The 18,566-nt window shown below is 37.9% G+C and overlaps 1 protein-coding gene across 4 annotated transcripts in view; it reads left to right on the top strand.

Annotated features, from left to right (window-relative positions):
• OSBPL8 (oxysterol binding protein like 8) overlaps positions 1-18,566 on the top strand; it is an 83,627-nt gene that overhangs the window by 25,980 nt on the left and 39,081 nt on the right. The window contains exons 1-4 of one of the 4 annotated variants that reach the window (XM_084206905.1): positions 2,881-2,982; positions 8,304-8,340; positions 11,263-11,355; positions 12,105-12,236. In XM_084206905.1, coding sequence (XP_084063031.1) covers positions 12,146-12,236 — 91 coding nt within the window. In that variant the 5' untranslated portion in view covers positions 2,881-2,982; positions 8,304-8,340; positions 11,263-11,355; positions 12,105-12,145. Of the gene's footprint in view, positions 1-2,876; positions 2,983-8,303; positions 8,341-11,262; positions 11,356-12,101; positions 12,237-18,566 lie in introns of those variants that run through there. The other 3 variants (XM_084206903.1, XM_084206902.1, XM_084206904.1) reach the window with 3 other exon arrangements.

Raw genomic sequence — 18,566 nt, 5'->3', positions numbered from 1 at the left:
TTGTGAATGTAACAGAGAGCAGCAAAAGCATGTCATGAACATTCCCCAAAAGCTAGAAAAACCCCTAGATCAGTAAAATGATACGTTTGGGGTTGTATCTTCAAATCTAATGGTTGGATTAGCTAAAGTAGAAAAGGCCCTTCATAGTAACCTGGCTGCATTTACAAATAAGAAAATTCCCCTTCCCTACATTGGTTGGAAAATTGTTTCAAAGCCTTGGGTCTCAGATGGTTACAAGTATTTTGTAATTTTCAAAATAAATCTGTTCTCCAATTTCATACTTACTTGACTCTTTGGCAATATCCTTTTGCTGAGAGAGCCCTTTTCCTTCCTTTGTATTTATTTTGGCATATAACAGAAGCAGTATTGTTCACTTTCAGCCTTCATTTTGCCAAGAAAAATAAGGCAAGCTGGCTGTCTACTCATAAGCTAAACAGCTTGGGGGAAGGTAGTCCTTAACCATTTCTGCACCTGCTTTACTGTTTAAACAGGAGCAGGTAGAATTTTTTCCTTCCTTTTCCCAGAAAACTTTTCTGCAGCCTTTAGGAGCATGCTGCATTGAGTCTTTGGGACCACAGGTGATCATGAATGCTAAGAATTAGACCATAGGGTACCTGTCTGATGCTGCTCTTGAGATGAAGATAAGGAAGGCTGTTATCATGTGAGCAGATGGAGGAGCAGAATACACCAGGAGCATTGACAATAAAAATAAAGAGTTAAAAAATGTTAAATATAAAAATGTGTTAAAAGTGTTTTAGGCTGAATGTTCCTGTCGGCAAAGATCTGTTCGTTCTGATAACTTGGGTATGGTTACAAGTTTGTGTAACTAAAAAAAGCTGAAAACCTGCTTTAAATAGCAGTGCTCACATCTGTTTGTAATGCCACTCATTTTTCATCCTGTTTAAAAGAGTTTGGTGTTTCTGCAGATTGAATATGCATGCAGTCTGGTTTCCTACTAATAAGAATTTCCTACTAATAAGAGAACCTAAAATGGATGTGGGGGGGGAGAGATGACAAGCAACAGACATCAGAAATCATCACCCAGGTCTGCATCTCATGCTTGGGTGTGGAAGGTAAGGGTTGCAGTGCTTGCTGCTCTGGAAACAGAGCTTCAGGGGGAATTCCTCTTTCTGTGGTAATGGCATCTTTCCTTTTATTAATGCAAATTAATAACTTGTAGTCATCTCCTTTCAGATGTCTACTGTTTCTAATTTATGTGAGAGTATCTAGCCATGCTTCCCAATTATGTGCCACTTCAGTTAATCACTCAGGCGCTTGAGCAAGGTCCTCCTCAGTTCATTGGACTAAGTCATAGAAAACTTCTAACTTTGTAATTTTGTTAGCACACAGTCGTTTTGTTAAACTATTTTTTAATGGTTCCTTTTGTGGTTTGCTGGCATATGTTATAGTAATTATCTAGAGTGAATTAATACTCTATGTTTTTTCCTGAGGGAAAATTCTAACTTGCTTTACATAATACAAACCCAAAACTCAGTTATAATAAAACATGGAAAGCAGTAGAATAAATGGTTATTCTTTTTAGTGAGATTTGTTTTCATGAGTGTCTATTTCCTGAGACAGACTTTGAACCAGAAGATCCTGTGTATTCTGGTTATCTGTTTGCCTTTCTCCCATCCTCCTGCATTCAGGATATTCCTCAGGTTCCCTGCAGGGACTGTGATGTGTCTTCCCACCTCACCCTTCTGTCTTCAGTAAATCTGTTTTTTTACTAAAATTTGTCATTACCTTGATGCATAGACTAAGCACAATTTGCAAACATTATAGAGTAGAAAAACACCATCTCCATGCTACCCCTGCTCTTGCACAAGTGTTGGTTTAGCAATTGAGTTTTTTAGCTGCTTCCTGCCCCCTCACCCCACCCAAGACAAAAGGAAAGAAGAAAATTGTCCTTGGGCTAATTCTGTGCTGAAGCACTTGCTGTGGCTGGCGGGAAGGGCAGAGTGAGCCCGGCTCTGGGCAGGGTGGGAGCACAGGGCTCTGTCCCTGCCGATGCCGACTGCACTGTCCTGAACAGGTAAGCACAGCCCCCTCATCCTCTGCTGTCCTCTTGGATGGAGGTCTTGGACAGAGACAGAGCTATGGGCTGTAGCTGGACACCTCAGTAGGCATCCCAGTTTGATCTGCACCTCTCCTGAAACTTGCTTAACAAATCAATGCTTAAAGGACTTTTTTTCCATCAAGTTTTGCTTGATTCCAGGGTGTGTGCTTGTCTCGCTAATGACTTTAAATAAGCTGTGAATACTAAGATTCATTGTAGGTTTCATTCTCTTGCAAAAAAAAGTAAGTAGGAAATGCCTAGAGAATGAGGCATTGCTTTCTCGCTGTGTGTGGTGATCCCCTGAGGAGTGCCTGCTGTGCCACAGAAGGTGCTGGCTTGCACATATTATTTAATTTTTGTGTTTTGGTTCTGCAAAGCAATACATGGCTGTTTCTGGAGTTATGCTGGGAAGACCTCAACTCTGGCTGTTCCAGAATAGCTTTGTTTTGTACCCAAACAGTTGGTGTGCGCATACCTGTAGGGGGGAGCGGCGTGTTGCTGGGAACTATGGAACAACGGGAAATACAGGGCAAAACCTGTGGGTTTCTTTTTTTTGCATAACTCTTCCTTATTTGTAGAAGTAAGTGCTTGTCTCTGTGAGTACTTATTGTTTTGGCCATTTTATCTGAAACTATTCTCTCGATTCCTAAGCTGATTTCTTTGGGTAAATGTTCAGGTTTTGCAAGGTACTGTAAAACACAGAGATTGTTACCATGTGAGACTATTTAGCCTCTTAAAACTGAGGGAGGAGAAAGTATGGTTGTCTACTGGATTTCAGCCCTTGGAATTAAATTGTTACATTTTTCTTTTCTTCTCTAGGAGTTTGAGTAGCAGGATGGAAGAACTCTAACTGATAGAGACAGAGAACAGGCCCACTCGACATGGAGAACGTTCCGGTTGATGGGGAGCTGGATAGAAATTCAGTGAGTAACTTAAGTGTGCCTTTGTGCAATGAGATGAATGTGAAGATGCTTTTGCAGGGAGAGGGTTGAAAGACCTGAAGCTGTTCCCCTTCACTTTGAATTGATACTTTTCTGGTGAATGCATTTGGAATGTTATGTAGTGTCATGTATCATATACTAAATTCTCATGGCAGGAGGGCTGAATGTCAAAAAGCTTTTAGACTTTGGATTTGATTTTTGTATTTTGTCTCAGAGTCCCAAATGAAAAAGGTGTTCCTCTCAGTCTAACTGGGACTTTGTTAGTTAGTGACTATGGGCAATAGAAAAAATAATGTACTTCTTGGTGGAATGAGGAGCAGAAAAGACAGAAAAAAGTGATAATTTAATGCTATCAGAGTAATCTGAGGTGTAAGAGTTGATAATGTGTACTGATTATAAAATTTTTGAGGCAATGAAGCTCTTTCTAATCACAATTTAAAAACAGGAAAGGCTAGTGTGTGCTATCGAACTTCATCATTAATGTTGAAATTATTTAAGAGTTTAGTTTTTCCACAAGCTGTGTCATATAGAAGTGCTTTAATAGCTGAAGAAGGAAATGTTTTATAGTTTCCAAAGCACTGCCTTCCAAATGCAAAATAGGATGTGTTTTTCTGTGACTGAGGTGACGGTCAAATTTAACAACTCATTACTGACAAACTTTATTTGTGATACTCAGCTACTACATGGAGCTATTAACTTGATCAAATGTTTTACTACTGTTTTTGTCTTAAGTGGTGAGTTTGGAAACAAACTGTTTTGCAGTGTGTAAAGAAAATTCTTGGCTTTTTTCTGTAATGAACAAATTCATTGGTTTGCTGTGTGGCGCATGCATTTATATCCCAGATGTAGCATACTTAGGAGTATCGGCTGCCAATTGTGCTGTAGGGTATTTTAATATGCTGTCAGTTCAGTTGCTGTGCTCCTTGTTTCCTCAAAATATATAAAAAAGTACCAGTTTACAAAACACTTCAAAGTAATGTAAGATGTGCTACTTTTCTTTTTGTGACATTCCTTCAGAATAGCATGATCTTAAAAAAGTACCTCAAAATGAGTCTCTGTTTTACCAAGACTGATTTGGAAGAATGCTAAGTGTAAGGATAGATTGCCTTTCATCCTATGTGCTTCTGAAGTGTCATCTCAGAATAATTTTTTTTTAACTGTTGGTGTATTGTAATAGGCTACTCTAAGCATTTCTTATGAAAATATCAGCCAGTGGGGTAATTGTCTGTCTAAATTGCAGTTACAATGTCAAGTTTTGTGTGTTGCGCTGCAGGTGTTAAAAACATTTTTGAAAGCTTATTTGGTAGTCTAATATACAGCCTAGTGTATATCATAGTAAAAGAAGTGAAAATTAAATATTGAAAATACCATATGTATTTTAAGAGAGATTGACCCAGTAGTTTTGAAGACCTTTAGTCAATGTAAATCCTGACACTTCCCAGAAACTTAATATTTTTTGAAATCATGTTTAAAATTTTTCAGTATTCCAGACTTTTAGGTGCAATCTGTTTGTCTCGGTTTTTTCTTTTTTTTAAAGTTTCATTGTCACGATAAAATTAATGAAACACGTGTGTTGTAATGTGCATAAGGAATACTGAGCAAAATTTTTCTCCACTTTTAGGTCCTCTGGGATGTTTCTAGGAGGTATCTAAAAAAACCTTTTTTAGAGGTGTCAGCATTCTAATTTGCTTTTTTGACTGGCTTATTAAAGAACAAAAGATAAGGAGATGATAGGCCTTAATGCTGTGCTTTTTCTTTTCCAGAATCAGTATACAGAGAAAAGTCTCATATTAAATGTTCTTCTGTCTAACAATGAGGTTGATATGTACTGAATATAAATTTCAAGACAAAGGCTGTGACAGCTCAGCAAACTATTATTGTAGTCTGACACCATTAAAACAGTGCAAAATAATAGATGCTCTGAGTTCTTGTTTGAGAACAGTTTTTGTCTACTTTTCTGTAAAATAATAATTTAATCAAGTCTCACTTCCCCAGAACTTAGAACATTACATGGAAATGTATGGTATAAACCATTCTTTTCTGAAATATTTTTTTAGCAATTTTAGTCACTTCTCATTTTTGCGGAGACATAAATTTGATAAATAATTTGCCTGGGATAGAACTTGTAACAGTCAGTATCAGTCCTTGTTACTTAATACATCAACAGACATAAAAGTCTAGAAGTATTGAATCATTTTTATTGATCAGATTTGTAGGTTGGGTCAGTGGTCCTGAATTTAATCTAACTGGATTAATTTCAATGGTTTACACTTATCAGAGACTGCCTTCAGGGACGGTCTGTCTTCAACAACATGAAAACTTAAACTTGGCTTTAGAATGTTCATTTAAACTATTAAAAATTTACCTGTATGTTTTGATTGTAAAAACATTTTTTTAAAAAAGACTTTTGCGATAAGAGATTCACACATGCTAGTGTGACATATGCTTTTGCTTTTACCCTAATATTCAACAGGAAAAGGATTTTGTTTTTCAGAAGAACTTGGCAGATAGAACTTAAAGTTTAGCAGCAGTTGTTATAAGCTTTATTTCTGAGCAATGAGCATCTAAAAACAGTGCTCTTTTGAAGCACATAAGCTGCCTTTGTATAAAAGCAATTACAGCTCCTGTCTCATGTGATGCTTTATATTGCTGGATTTATATTGCTGGTTTTACTTCTAAGTCTTAGTCAAAAACTTTACTGGGAGGAGGACTAGGCTTCATGTGTTTTGGGTGCTAAATTTTAAAGTAATTGTGCCTCTGTAGAAATAAAATTGCTCACATAACTTTGAGAACCTGTCAGAGGACTTGTTCTGTAATCTGTAATCAAAGTGATCAATTATATAATGTGAAACTAAGGCTAGGCTGTGCCTCTGGGAATATCTGTATGTTTCTCTTAATTTTGTCGATTTAGAATAAGAATTGTTGGTGGGGATGGACAGGAATGTCCTGAGAGCATTCTTTTCAGAGAAAACCCTGAAGTAGTAAAATGGTCGTGTATTGTTCCCTTAGTTGTTCGGAACTGAGTCTGCAGCAATATGAATTGCAGGTGATAGAGGTGCAACAGGCCATTGGAAAATGAAAAGGTCTTTTTGGCCAAAACAGTCTCATTGCAGTGCCTTAACATCTGGCACCAATGATTAGAAATATGTATTCTACAGGTTTTAGGTAAATACACAGACCCAAGTACCTCTGATGAAGAGAGGCGGTTGACCAGCAACAGAGGGAGTTTGGTGTGTAAACAGAATGTCAGTTGGAGACGATAGAGGACAGAATTAGACAGGCTTGTGTTTCAGCCTCTGGCATAGGAGCTGTTTGTACCAGTTCATAGGATTAACTATGCAATGCTAAAATATTTACATGAAAAGCCCCTGCATTGCCATCTCGGGTGACAGGCTGCCCTGCTCTCTGGTGTCACATTGTATCTTGGCCAGGGCTGCTTGCAGGGCAGGCTGTGAGACAGGACCTGCTGTGCTGCCTTTTCCCTCTTGTTTCCTGCACACGTAAGTAATGCACTGTGAGTGAGCATCTGGCTGAGCTCAGGTACCTCCGATCCTCTGTGTTTGTTCACAGTGTATTTTTCCAGTTCCATTCTCTTGCTGTCCAACTCCCAGTGACCACTAAAGCAGCTCAGTGCTGAGTAGCTGTTCTCCCAGTCCTTCAGTCAGCTGCTGGATCTCTGTATAGTTTCTGCAGGCTTCTTGTTCTCTTGTCAGCTGCTGTTCTCTTGAATCTAAAATCAGCGTAGGGTAGGACAGTTCCAGTCTGCAGACTGTTTCCTAGTCTGCAGTATGTTATCTGTACACTAAGAATAAATGTTTTGCCTTGAAAGCCATTGAATTCTTGAATACATTTCATGTTCTACTACTCAGACCTGTTCTGATAAGTTCATGGGCTTCACTCTTTGACCTGAATTTAGTCTCTGGCAGGAATAGGAGGTTATTTGCCAAGTGTGCTTATATTTTATTTCAGTTTTTCCTGATCAGTCAAGTCCTGTTCCAGAAAGTGCAGAATTGTGAAAGAAGGGTTCCCTCACCTTTCCAATGATGTGTACTGCAATTGCTGCATACTTGTTGCAGTACTTCACATTTGCACATTGCACTGTCAATTTACAATTCAACACCCTTAGGCAGATGTGAGGGATAAAAAAAAAATCAGTGTTCTGAGGTCAGGAGTGCAAGACAAGATTGCTGCTTGCAAAGATTTTGATTATGATTTTTCTTTTTTACATTTCCTGCTGTTAAGTCCTGATTAGAGAGGCAAGATTGGATCCTCTTTAAAGCAGAGCGAGGATTTCACTACTTTATGGAGCACACATTTTTTATTTGGGATATAGAAGATATGTCATGTTTGGATTTATTTTATTTTTGGGGAGGAAATGTTCCTGCTGATCAGTATTCTTGTTTTTTCCTTTTCTATTATTCACAGATTTCAAATGCAGTAAATCCTTAAAGACATAAGCAGAATTTGTCTTTTATCTGTACATGGCTGAGTACATTGGGATCTTAGCCTTGATTGTGGTCTTTGTTAGCAAGGATTTAAAAAATGTTCCAGATGAAATATCAGAAAGTCTTACAGGATATTACTGTGTAGTTATCCTCCTTTAGTGCCTATACATTTGATGGATGCAGTGGGAGAGAAATTCTATGCAACTTGGTTCTATGGAAATATTCAGATATAAAATATCCTCTTAAATTTAAAACTCCACAGTTTGTGTTGTATCTTAAGCAATTTCAAATGTTACCTGTGTTTGTAGATGAGCTGAATCTGTGGCTTCTAAGTTTGTGTTTGTATGCAAAAGCAGTTAGGCTTGGATCTAGCATTAGTAGGTGCTTGCACATTACTTATGGCTTTAAAGGTTTTTTTCTTTCCAAAACACTTTTCTGAGAGTGGAGTGGCTTTGGAAACATTTTGTGTTATTTCAGCTTTCTTCAGCGCTTCAGTCTTTTGAAACCACTCCAGCTTAAAATTTCTTTAAAAATGCTGTGTATCAAGTCGTACGAGCACCAAATTGCTGCTGGAGAGATTCCACTCAGAAGAAGTGGTTGAGGCAGTTGCTGTTTACTAATGATGGCTTCTAATAATGGCTTTTCTATAGGCATATTTGTCAGATTTGTTGCTTCAACTTTTCTGAACTGCAGAGGTCTTGCCTTTGGCATTGAGGTGCATGTTGTATTTTAGTTATGAACTAACACTGTTTTCATTGTCCTTCTTTCCCGCTGCTGCTGCTTTTTGTGCACTTGCTTCTTCCTGGCCTGGATTTTTATGTTTGCTGTTCTTCATTCCTCAATTGTATGTGTACACAGCATCATGGTGAGAACAGAGACTCTCCTGGACTATCAAGTAAGTGACTCCTCTCTCCTACATAATGTTTGCACATATGTTCGTAGTAGTTAGCATATATCTTTACATATAGTTGCTGGGATAAATAGGTTTTCTTCTATATCATAATTGAGAAGTTGAAGTGTGATGAAAATTTGCTGTTGGAAAAGTATTTTGCCTGGCATACCACTCATCCAAAAGTTTCCCTACCATAGCCTTTATTTTTTTAGTGGGAAAAGTCTATTCTTCACCTCTCCCAGTAATGTCCAGAAAAAAAAAAAGTTTTATATTATTTATCTGGGAGAAAAAAAGCTGTTTTTCTCAGTTTGAAATGAAACTTTCAAATGCTATTGTAGTACAGATAGTAAAGATATGAAAATAATGGTTCAGAAAAAGGTTTTATTTTTGAGCACGTCGATTTCTAGTGCTATGTGGGGTTCCCTTAATTTCAATGATTTTACATATTCAGAATTGAACAGGTGTATATACTATATATATACTATAATTCTTCAGGATTGGATCTGGTGAGGTGCTAGGGAAAATTTCAGATGTATGTATGGGCTTACATGCAGCCAAAGACTTATTGGTGCCGTTGGTTTGTGAGCATTAGTATGATAGTATGATTGGCAGAGTAATTTTGCCTGGGATTAAGAGTTTGTGTATGTGGAAAAAGGAATTATGCAGGTACAAATTGTTTCTTTTTTCTATGAGAAATCTGTGCAGAAGCTGTGGTTTTAGCTGATATACCTTATTACAGACATTAAAAAACAATATTGAATTGTAATAAACATTTTCCCAAGTATGATGTCCTTGTGCTATTTTCAGTGGTGTAGGCACTTTCACAGGCTCATTATAGAAACAAAAGTGGGAATCTGACTCTCCAGATTTTTTGGCATAGCTTTGCCTATAAATTCAGGGGCTGTAAAGACCCCAATTTATATTTCTTCTAAGGTATGACTTGTACTGACAAACTTTTGTATTAGTAATTTGATGACCATATGATGAACATGAACAAAGTATGTCTTCTCAGCTCTCAGCAGTTCTGTTGGTATTGAAATGTGACCTCTAAAGAGTCACAAGGAGGCTTTGATTATTACTATTTGTTGTTTATTCTCCAAAATAATGCCTTTTCTTCTCCCTCACCTCAGTGCAAATGTCTGAACATTAGGATGAGGCATTTTGCAAGAGGGGGGAGAACTTCCTCCTAGTGGCTGCTATGGTGTGACTAAATTGTTATGTTCTTAATTGATTTATTTCCATTTGTTTAGTACTTTTATGCTTCTTTGTTTTAAAAGGAGATTTAAAAACTCTTCTGCCAATCATTCTTCAGCTTTTTAGATGGGATTTCTCAAAAACTCACTTCGTTTAAGAAGTTCACCTTGAATACCCGGGCATATGAAGTGCTAATCATATGGTATTCTATATTAGGTGATACATAAACTTTGTTTGGTAGGAAAAGAGCCTTTCTGACAGTTCTAGGAGTTGTTGCAGGACCTAATTGACTCCTAATGAAGGAATATGAATTTTACAGTGAGCTTGAAGCTCATTGTCCTATTAGTGTGACCAAGTCCCCACTGCTATATGTAGCTCATGCTTTAGTAACACTCGTGTGCAGAGCTTGCTTATGCTGCGGGTTACTGGCAACTTCTGCCTGAGAAATTACTGCATTGTGACAGCTTTAAGGAACCTTTGGAATTCCCAAAGCTTAAAAAAGAGTTAGCAGTGCTGCATGGTACCTATTCACAAACAATCCTTCTGCACAGGTTACTCGGGAGAGGGTTGCTAGTGCAGTTCCTGCTGTGGAGCCCACGGTGTCACCTGCTGCAGTGGCACAGGGGCTGGTGGGGGCACCTGCAGAGCACAGTAGGCTGAGAAATCCCATCCCTGCAGAACCTAACTGGCCAGTGGCTTGTCAAAAGGAGTTTTCAGCTAGTTGGGTGAAAGCTGGTCTTCCTTCAGGGCACTGTACACCTTAAATCTTTAAAACAAGTATAGCTCACTCTCCTTGCAGCGACCCATTTTGTGCAAACCTGTGAAGCAGCTCTTTTCTTACCCCCTTTTATTTTCACATACAAGACCTTCTGCGGTATGGTCTCTTCAGCAAGTGCCTTGCTCCCCCTTTCCCTTACTTGTAGTTGCAGAACAATAAACAGCTAGTTTGGTATAACAGGAAGGGCAAAATCAGGCACTACTTTGAAATACCATCTTCTGGCACTGATGGACTTGAATTCTGAACTGGTAAAATGAGCTCATTACCTCCCTTGTCCATTTCCTCACATATTTTTCCTCAGCAGCAGTTCACGTAGAGTATAGTTTGTCTGGAGCAGAGCTTTAGCTGGCTCATCTGATGTAGAAAAATAATACAGGTGGGTGTACTGCAATCCTTGCATTCTTCATAGAATCATTTAGGATGGAAAACACATTTAAGAATCATCAAGTCCTGCTGTTAAGCCAGCATGGCCAAGTCCACCACTAAAGCTGGTCCCCAAGTGCCACATCTGTACATCGTTTAAATACTTCCAGGATTGGTGACACTTCCAATGCTCTTGGAAGTGGGCAGCCCCTTCCAATGTTTGAGAAGCCTTGTGGTGAAGAAATTTTTTCTAATATCCAATCTAAACCTCTCATGCCACAACTTGAGGCTGTTTCCTCTTGTCCTGTCACTTGTTGCATGGGAGAAGCCACCTTTCAGGTAGTGGTAAAGAGCAGTAAAGTCTACCCTGAATCCCCTGTTCTCCAGGCTAAACAACCCCAGCTCCCTCAGCCATCCTCATCAGACTTGTGCTCCAGACCCTTCACTATCTTCCTTGCCCTTCTCTGGACACTCAAGCACCTTTTTATTTTTTCATACCACTTTGTGTTCATTCCAGGTTTTGCTGCAAAATGTTTCCACTACTGTAATAAGAGTAGTGATAAAGCTAAGAAGGCCTTTGTACTTTGCAGAGTCCATCCAGAGAATAGAACTTGTTTGGTTTGACTCAAATCTTCTGCTGAACTTTTAAGGAAAGCTTGGGAACTCTTAAAATCATCTGTGTTGTAAGTTCCAGTCTTTTCTTTAGTAAATATTGCTTGTTTCCCTCTTTGAGCACGTTGTCAGTGTATCTGTTTTCACACAACAGGTGTTACAGAGTCATTCTTTGATTATGAAAAAGGTACAGTTTTGTTGTCTGCAGCTTAATGAAATGTACAGAAACTATAAAACAGGATGGCTGGCCAGGTGATCCTAGTAATAGGTAGGAGGACACCAGACAAGTCTTTCAGACTGATGAGGTTCAAGGAGAGTAACTCTTCTGATTTAAGCCTTTGCCTTGACAGAATTTGTACATGATTTGTATTGTTAAGACTTGTTTCTTGTGATGTATATACAGACACTGATCTTAGCTTTCTGGAATGTTTGTACAGCTTTGATCTGGCAAGCTGTTTCATGGGTTGGCTGAGTTGAGGCTAGTTAAACCAAAAGCTATCCCAAAGTAGCAAAGAAAAGAAGGATTTCAGGAGATAAGCAACAGCTCAATGCTGTATCTTTATTGAGTATCAGCCTTTCCAACCTCATGCTAATTTTTGTTTTCATCTTTTGCCTCATGTCTTAGACCAGTCTTACTGGCTTCTTTCTGCCATCCTCTCCAAAGCAAATAACTGGTTTGAAAACCTCAGTTTTTAGAATGAAATGTTTTGCAACAGAGCAGTTGAATACCAGTTTCATAAACAGCAGTGAAGTTCTTAATAGAAATCTATGCACAGTCACATAACATCTTTGAATGAGCATCCATTTTGTATTTCAGCAGTGGTAACAAACAGTGATGACCAGCCTGTAACTCCAGGAAAAATGAACCAGCACCAGGGGAAAGAAGGCTATTTTACTCCAACCAAAGAGTTACTTCAACCATGTCTCAGTCCAGGAAGTACCCATAGTCATGGTAAGACAAAGTTATTTTTTACAGAGGTTTTAAAGAACTTAAATTCTAACATTAGCTATATGTTCCAAATATTGGTTCAAAATTATTGCCTTTTACACTAAAGAGGTAAGGAAGAAAGCATGTTGAAAATTTGTATGTAATTATTTGTATCTTTGTGTTAATCTGAAACAGGAAAAAATGCATTACATGATACACTAGTTTATTAAGGCGTGCTATGATTTGTTTGATGGGAGAGCAGTTCACATGATGTTAAATGATTATTTGTGTAGTCCTGTAAAACCCACAGTAACGTTCTTTTCTCAGTATTCAAGTTGTGTCTTTATGCAGCAGTGTTATGATGTACCATAAGTGGAACTTTTGTGGAAAGATACTTCAAATTACTTCAATAATAAAGAAGTAATTCAATTACTTCTACTGAAAGATCCTTCTCTTTAGAAAAAGAAAAAAAATAAAAGTCTCAACACTATTTTTTGCCAGCTTTCAAGTGCTCCCTCTGCCTTGCTAAACCTGATGAAAACAAACTCTGTGCATCCATGAGAACTGACAGGATGGAAGATGGAAAGTGAAACTCATTAGTAGACCTGACATGCTGATAGACTATTCAAGAAACAAAAAAACCAAGCAATAGTTGGTCTCTTTGTGCTTATTTGTATTTGAAACTACTTGCATTTGTTGCCCAGGAAATCACTGGACATTTTTCTTGGAGTGTGTGAAGTTCTTAGTGAAAACTTCAGGTTTCTAAAATTAATATTCTCTTCCTTTTTACTGTTGGCAGCCATGCTAGTCATCCATACTTTCTTTAGTTTTTTTTCATGAGTAGTATTCCTGACATAGTTTTATATTTTTAACTGTTTTTGGTATGGGTCTCCCTAACTGCCATAGCTTGCTTTGTCAAAGTAATGATACTCGTATTTCAGACTAATAAGGGCAGTGTCTTAGGTAACTTGGAATCATATTCCTGTTGTCCCATTCAGTTCTATTAGACAAGAAAAAAACTTTGAAGCAAAGACAGTTGTTACTATGATGAATCTGGTAGTATTTTAGTGTATTTTAAAGTTATTTTGGTAGTATTTTTGGTACTACACACAGCTAGCTTGGATATATTTTCTAATGCCTGGTGTTATCTCACTGGAACAGCACTCGATGTCCTCTGGCTTAAGTCAAGCTTAGTCTGGAAATATTTTCTGTATAATACAAATAAAACTTGTTTATAATTTTTATTATATTAAAAGAACTTTTGGTTGTTTTCTCTCAGTATTGTTGTATCCTTTACTAGACAAATGCTGGTGTTATGTAAGTGTATTTGAATATTCTAATAAACTCTTCCCTTTAATATTGATGTTCCCACTAAGTTAGAAAGTCAAACTGTAGTGTTTCTTCACGACTTTCAGTCATAGGAAAATTATTAAAATGGGCTTGAAAAGCACTTGATTGTCCTACATCAAGCTCCTTGCAGATATTAAGTTCTCTCCAGATCTTTTTTTTTTTTCCTGAATGTTTTAGGGCTTATATAAGTGCATTTAAGCCAGTTAAATGTATTTGTGCCTTTTTTAGCATCAGTCATTACTGACTTAGTTTTCCAGGAGCACTACTAGATATAAGGCTGTACTTTCATGAGACAAGAAATTTGGCTTGCATTTAATTTTAGGAGAGAAATGGTACAATGTGGGCTAGGCTTCAGCAAACCACAATTACTGTCTTGCAGCCTATCTACAGCTTGGGAGCTGATTTTTTTTTTTTTTTTTGAGTGGGTTGACCAACATTTAAAAATCAGGTGAATATTCTATGGCAGTTATTCCTATGGCAAAATTACAGTGCTGGCAAAAATGTGAGCTTATTACATTGGAGAAAAAGAGAGGTAGTGGAAGCCTGAAAAATATGAAGTAGAACAGAGTTTAATATGATGGAGTGAGGCTGTTGTAAAAGAAATCCAGTTAATCAAGGTCTTTACAATGTGCCTGTGGTACGGTATAATGAGATAGGAAATGTTTAGATACAGAATTTGAAGGCATTTACAAGGAACTAAATGGAAATACTTTTAGTCACTCACAACCGAAGTCATCCTTAGGAGATGAGTAATGTAAATAAACTATTCAGTATCATGCTAGGCACAGAATAACAGAGAATCAAAACAGAAAAATGTATGATACCATCTACAAAGAACTGATTAAATTTATCTAAGGGAGAACTGTGACACAGCTTTTGCTGCTGGGCAGTTGGATATTGTGCAGTGCTATTTGGCCACTTTTACCTAGGTTGTTTCCTGCTGCCTGAATAAAAAACACCTGTGTTGCAAGGCCAGTTAGGCATGGAACTCGTAACTCAAAACCAGGTGAATTGGAATGAAACAAAGCCTGTGATGGGGCAGTCTCTGGAACAACCAGCACTAACTTTAGTGTTAATGGGGAAACCACCATGGCTGTCCCGCAGCTGTCTAGGGACAGACGTGCTCAGTGACTATTGTTTGGAAAATCTAGTGTAGCAAGCTTAATTTGTGTCATCTGCTTGTGTTTTAAGTAAGATCCTTATGACAAGAATTACAAATATGGTTAAACCTATATCAGTCTTAATGCAAAGGAAGGGAGGTGAACATTTAACATCAGTTTGACCCACTCACGTCTTATTTGGAACAAAAAAAAACATATAATATGTCAATGTAAAGTTGTAAGTGGTATGTATTTTATAATTTTAGGTGCTGCTGTGTAGAAGTACTTTGTTTTCATTTCTGACCACAGCTCTGGATTTCAGAAAGCTTCTCTTTTCCTGTACTTGGTTTCTTTGTTTAAGGCACGTCTTCTTCCTCCCTCGCTCCTGTCACTCTTGTGAGATGGAGCTTAGTATGTTGTCTGAGACAGAGATGGGGGTCTTCTTGGAGTCCAATACAGATTTATTTTATAAACATAGAGTACAATTTGATCTGGGAGCATTGTCTAGCAGTTGTTCAGCAAAAGTCTATTTAAAATGTCACTGTTCTATGTAATCTTTGCACTGTTTTACAAAATATTTTCAAGATCCTTGAAGTTACACTGTCCTTTATTCTGAGGCTGAAGTACCTTACCTGTGAGGTTACAGACTGGCATGTGTAGGTGTGGAGGTCACACTCACTTCCATAGGAAGCTTTAGCAAGGTTGTTTGATGGAAATGTATTAAAATAAGGGATGGTGGAGATTTTTCCAGTTTTACTGGAAAAAAAAAGATTTTAACTTTTTTTAAGTGTAGTCATATAGCTGTTAGTACTGCTAAATCATCTCTCAGTTCTATCAGCTGACACACAGATAGTGCGGTGCTAATTTAGTTCATATTCCATGTTTGCATTCAGTGGTTAAAAATGTTATTAACTATTAATGAACAAGCAAGTAAACTTTTATCGAACTTGCTTTTGGAATGTTTCCTTTTTTAACCTAGCATTTGGCCAAAAGGAATAATTGACAAAATTTTTTTGTTGCAGTTGAAAAATTATCATTGAAAACACCAAGTACAAGACTGTATTTTGAAAAGTTGTATAGCAGAACTCTGCTTGCTGATGTCATCTGTTTATGTCAAATTATCCCTGGTAAAGTTAATTCTTGTAGATCTTATTAACTCAAGCATACTGATTTATTTCTTTGATAAAATGAATTAATGCAGAAATAGCGATCACATAAAATTTATGAAAAAAGTCAGCAATCTCCTTATAAATGATTAATAATATTTTTAACTTACCAATATTTTCTTAAAACATCTTTCAAACTTTTAATGAAGACATCACAGATGCTTAAATAGCAATATTTGTGGTAAATAGAGAAATTTAGTTAAGATAGTATTATTAAAAATTCTGTAATCAAATGCTTGAAAATGTCAGACTTTTCTGTATTTTTCTTGTCTTTTTTTAAAACATCAGTGAGATGCAGATGAGTTGAAAATGTGTCCTTGTGGGATGTGTGTGTCCAGAAGAAGCCTGAAGGAGATAAGAAACAGGATCTGCCTTTCTTTTAGAAGTAGTAGTAATTATTAATTCAATTTGCAGAGCAGAGCAGTAGTAGTTGTTAACTCAATTTGCAATGCGATTAAAAATATATTGTGTTACATGACTGAGAAACAGAAGTAGTTTAGGTGCAGGGAGGAGGGTTGACAGTGGAAACAAAATTACATTGCTAGTAATGATGATGATGATCACCATGATCTGGAGGGAAGTGAAGGTGATTTTGGGGAAGAGTGCAGGCATTTTTGGCTGTGCTGAACCTGTACTTTAAACGACTCCAGAGGAAACATTTAAAGGATATTAAAGGATATGCTAGTGCTAGGAGTTAAATCCACAGGGTGCTGCATTTTTGGAGAGAATAGGAATCTAACTGTTTTTGTATGTGAGAGAAGGTGGAAAACGAAGATCAGGCATTTTCAAGAAGTAGGTCCTAAAGAATTAGCTGTTGAAGGGATGAGATGCCTTTGGAGCCTTAACGACCCAGAGAATATCAAACTCAGATGTTACTGCCTGTGTACCCAAGGCAACTAACAAGTTAAAGCTGATTTGTTGTTGACCTGTGCAACTTGCAGCTTTAAAAAACATTTGTTTCAGTTGTTTGGCTCGGCTGACAGCAGTAGTACAGTTTGTTTCACTGGGCAGTAACAAAGGTCTTGGAGCTCCTGACTGGTCATGCCTGTTCTGGGTTCCTGGTGGTCAGTGTGCAAGAAGCCCTGGAGATACAGCAATGCATCTCCTCTTAACCAGCTGTCAGTGGAAGGCAAGTTACTGTGGAGCAGTAGAAGGAAAGATGCAGCCCTGTGACAGTAAACTTGAAGCCTTTTTGAAGTATTAGCACCTCTACCTGAGACAGTCACTTGGCTGTGGTGCTCTGGGCACATTTCTGTCAAAAGTTCTTTCATATGGATGCATGAGGCTGAAGCCACAGCAGTGGGGAACTGCCTTGGAGCTGGGGAGAGAAATCCCACTGCCCATAACTACAGCAGATGGATGCACTGAGCACAGGTGAGATTGTAACAGGGGAGTTGATCACTGCTAAAATGCCAGTTTGGGCTGGTATTTTTTTTCAGCTAGTGCTTTCAGTGTGTTAGTGATTCTTTTTGATAAGAGTATTTGGCTTGCAGATGGCAAAATCTTGCCAATCCATCTGGTTCCAAACCAAGCTGTTTCCTGGATAGTTGGGCTGTATTTTGTATTTAATAGTGATTTCTGTTTTTCTTTTTACCTTTCCTATGTATTTACTTTCTACATGTAGGCAGACTTAGTCATGGAGTAACTTCATGCAGTCTCTTCTTTCCCTTCACTGTGACTGTTCTTTGAATAAAGAAGCTGAAGAATGGCTAAATAGCTTCCTATCTTGACACAGTAAGAAAAATTTATTGCTAAGCATGTCAGCCTTTCTACTTCACTTCATCTGCCCATAATTCTGTCTCATTGTCTAACTGCTAAGGAAGAACTGTTCAAGTTCTACTTGAGGCTCTCCAAAAAGCTTTTTTCTTAATACTTCAATATTAACAGTGAGTGTTGCTTCTGAAGTAAGGCACCTTCTCTGCAGAGTAAGTACATTTAATGTCTTAGAAAAATGTTAAGACTTTTGCATTCTCCTGCCACATAAGAATTATTTCTAAAACCTTGCAAACCCTCATGCTTGGAGACTCTCAGTCTTTCTTGTTTTATTAGAAGGCATTTTAATTTGTCTTGCCTTGCTTTTGATGATGAGGAAGTATTTTGTAATCAGCAGTGTGTGGGAGCCATGGGCACTGGTTGTTCTTTAGATGGTGCTGGATTAATGCCTGCTGCAGGATCCTGAGCCTAGGGACACAGATATAGTCACTTTTCAGTTTTTCAACAGAGTGTGGAAGTAAAGCCCCAGTTCCACAAAACTGTGTAATCTATTTGTGATGCGTGTCATAAATGGGATGTGAGTGAGGCTCTGGGCACAGTAGGAGGAAGGAGCTTGATCCCAAAATAGTCTGATTTTAGTCTGTGTTATAAAACTGAATTTCTTGTAAAATGTTTTAAGTTCTGCTGTGTGTGGTTAGTCTCCTGAATGATCTTGACCTCTGCTTTCTTACTGCCATGTGTCCTCTGGCACATTCCTCTGCAAGTCATTGTGTTTATTAGAACTTGCCATTTCTGAAATGCTACTCCACCCAGTATTTGTGGCTTGGGTAAATTGCATATTCTGCTCTCTGTGTGGGTTATAGCTTTATGAAAGTGTGGTGCTGGGTTTAAAAGGCACAGCAGTGTGATTGATGTGGAACATCTCAGGCGAGTTCTCTTTCTTCACGTCAGTCTCTGCAGGACTGGCCTACTTGAACCTGAGCCGTGACTGAGAATTTCGTAAGGCTTGAGATGACAATGTTGAA

The sequence above is a fragment of the Fringilla coelebs genome (assembly GCF_963513975.1).
Source record: "Fringilla coelebs genome assembly, chromosome: 5".
In the NCBI taxonomy this organism is placed as follows: Eukaryota; Metazoa; Chordata; class Aves; order Passeriformes; family Fringillidae; genus Fringilla; species Fringilla coelebs.
Note: the sequence above shows the minus strand (reverse complement) of the source record. Positions and strands in the feature narration are given on the sequence as shown.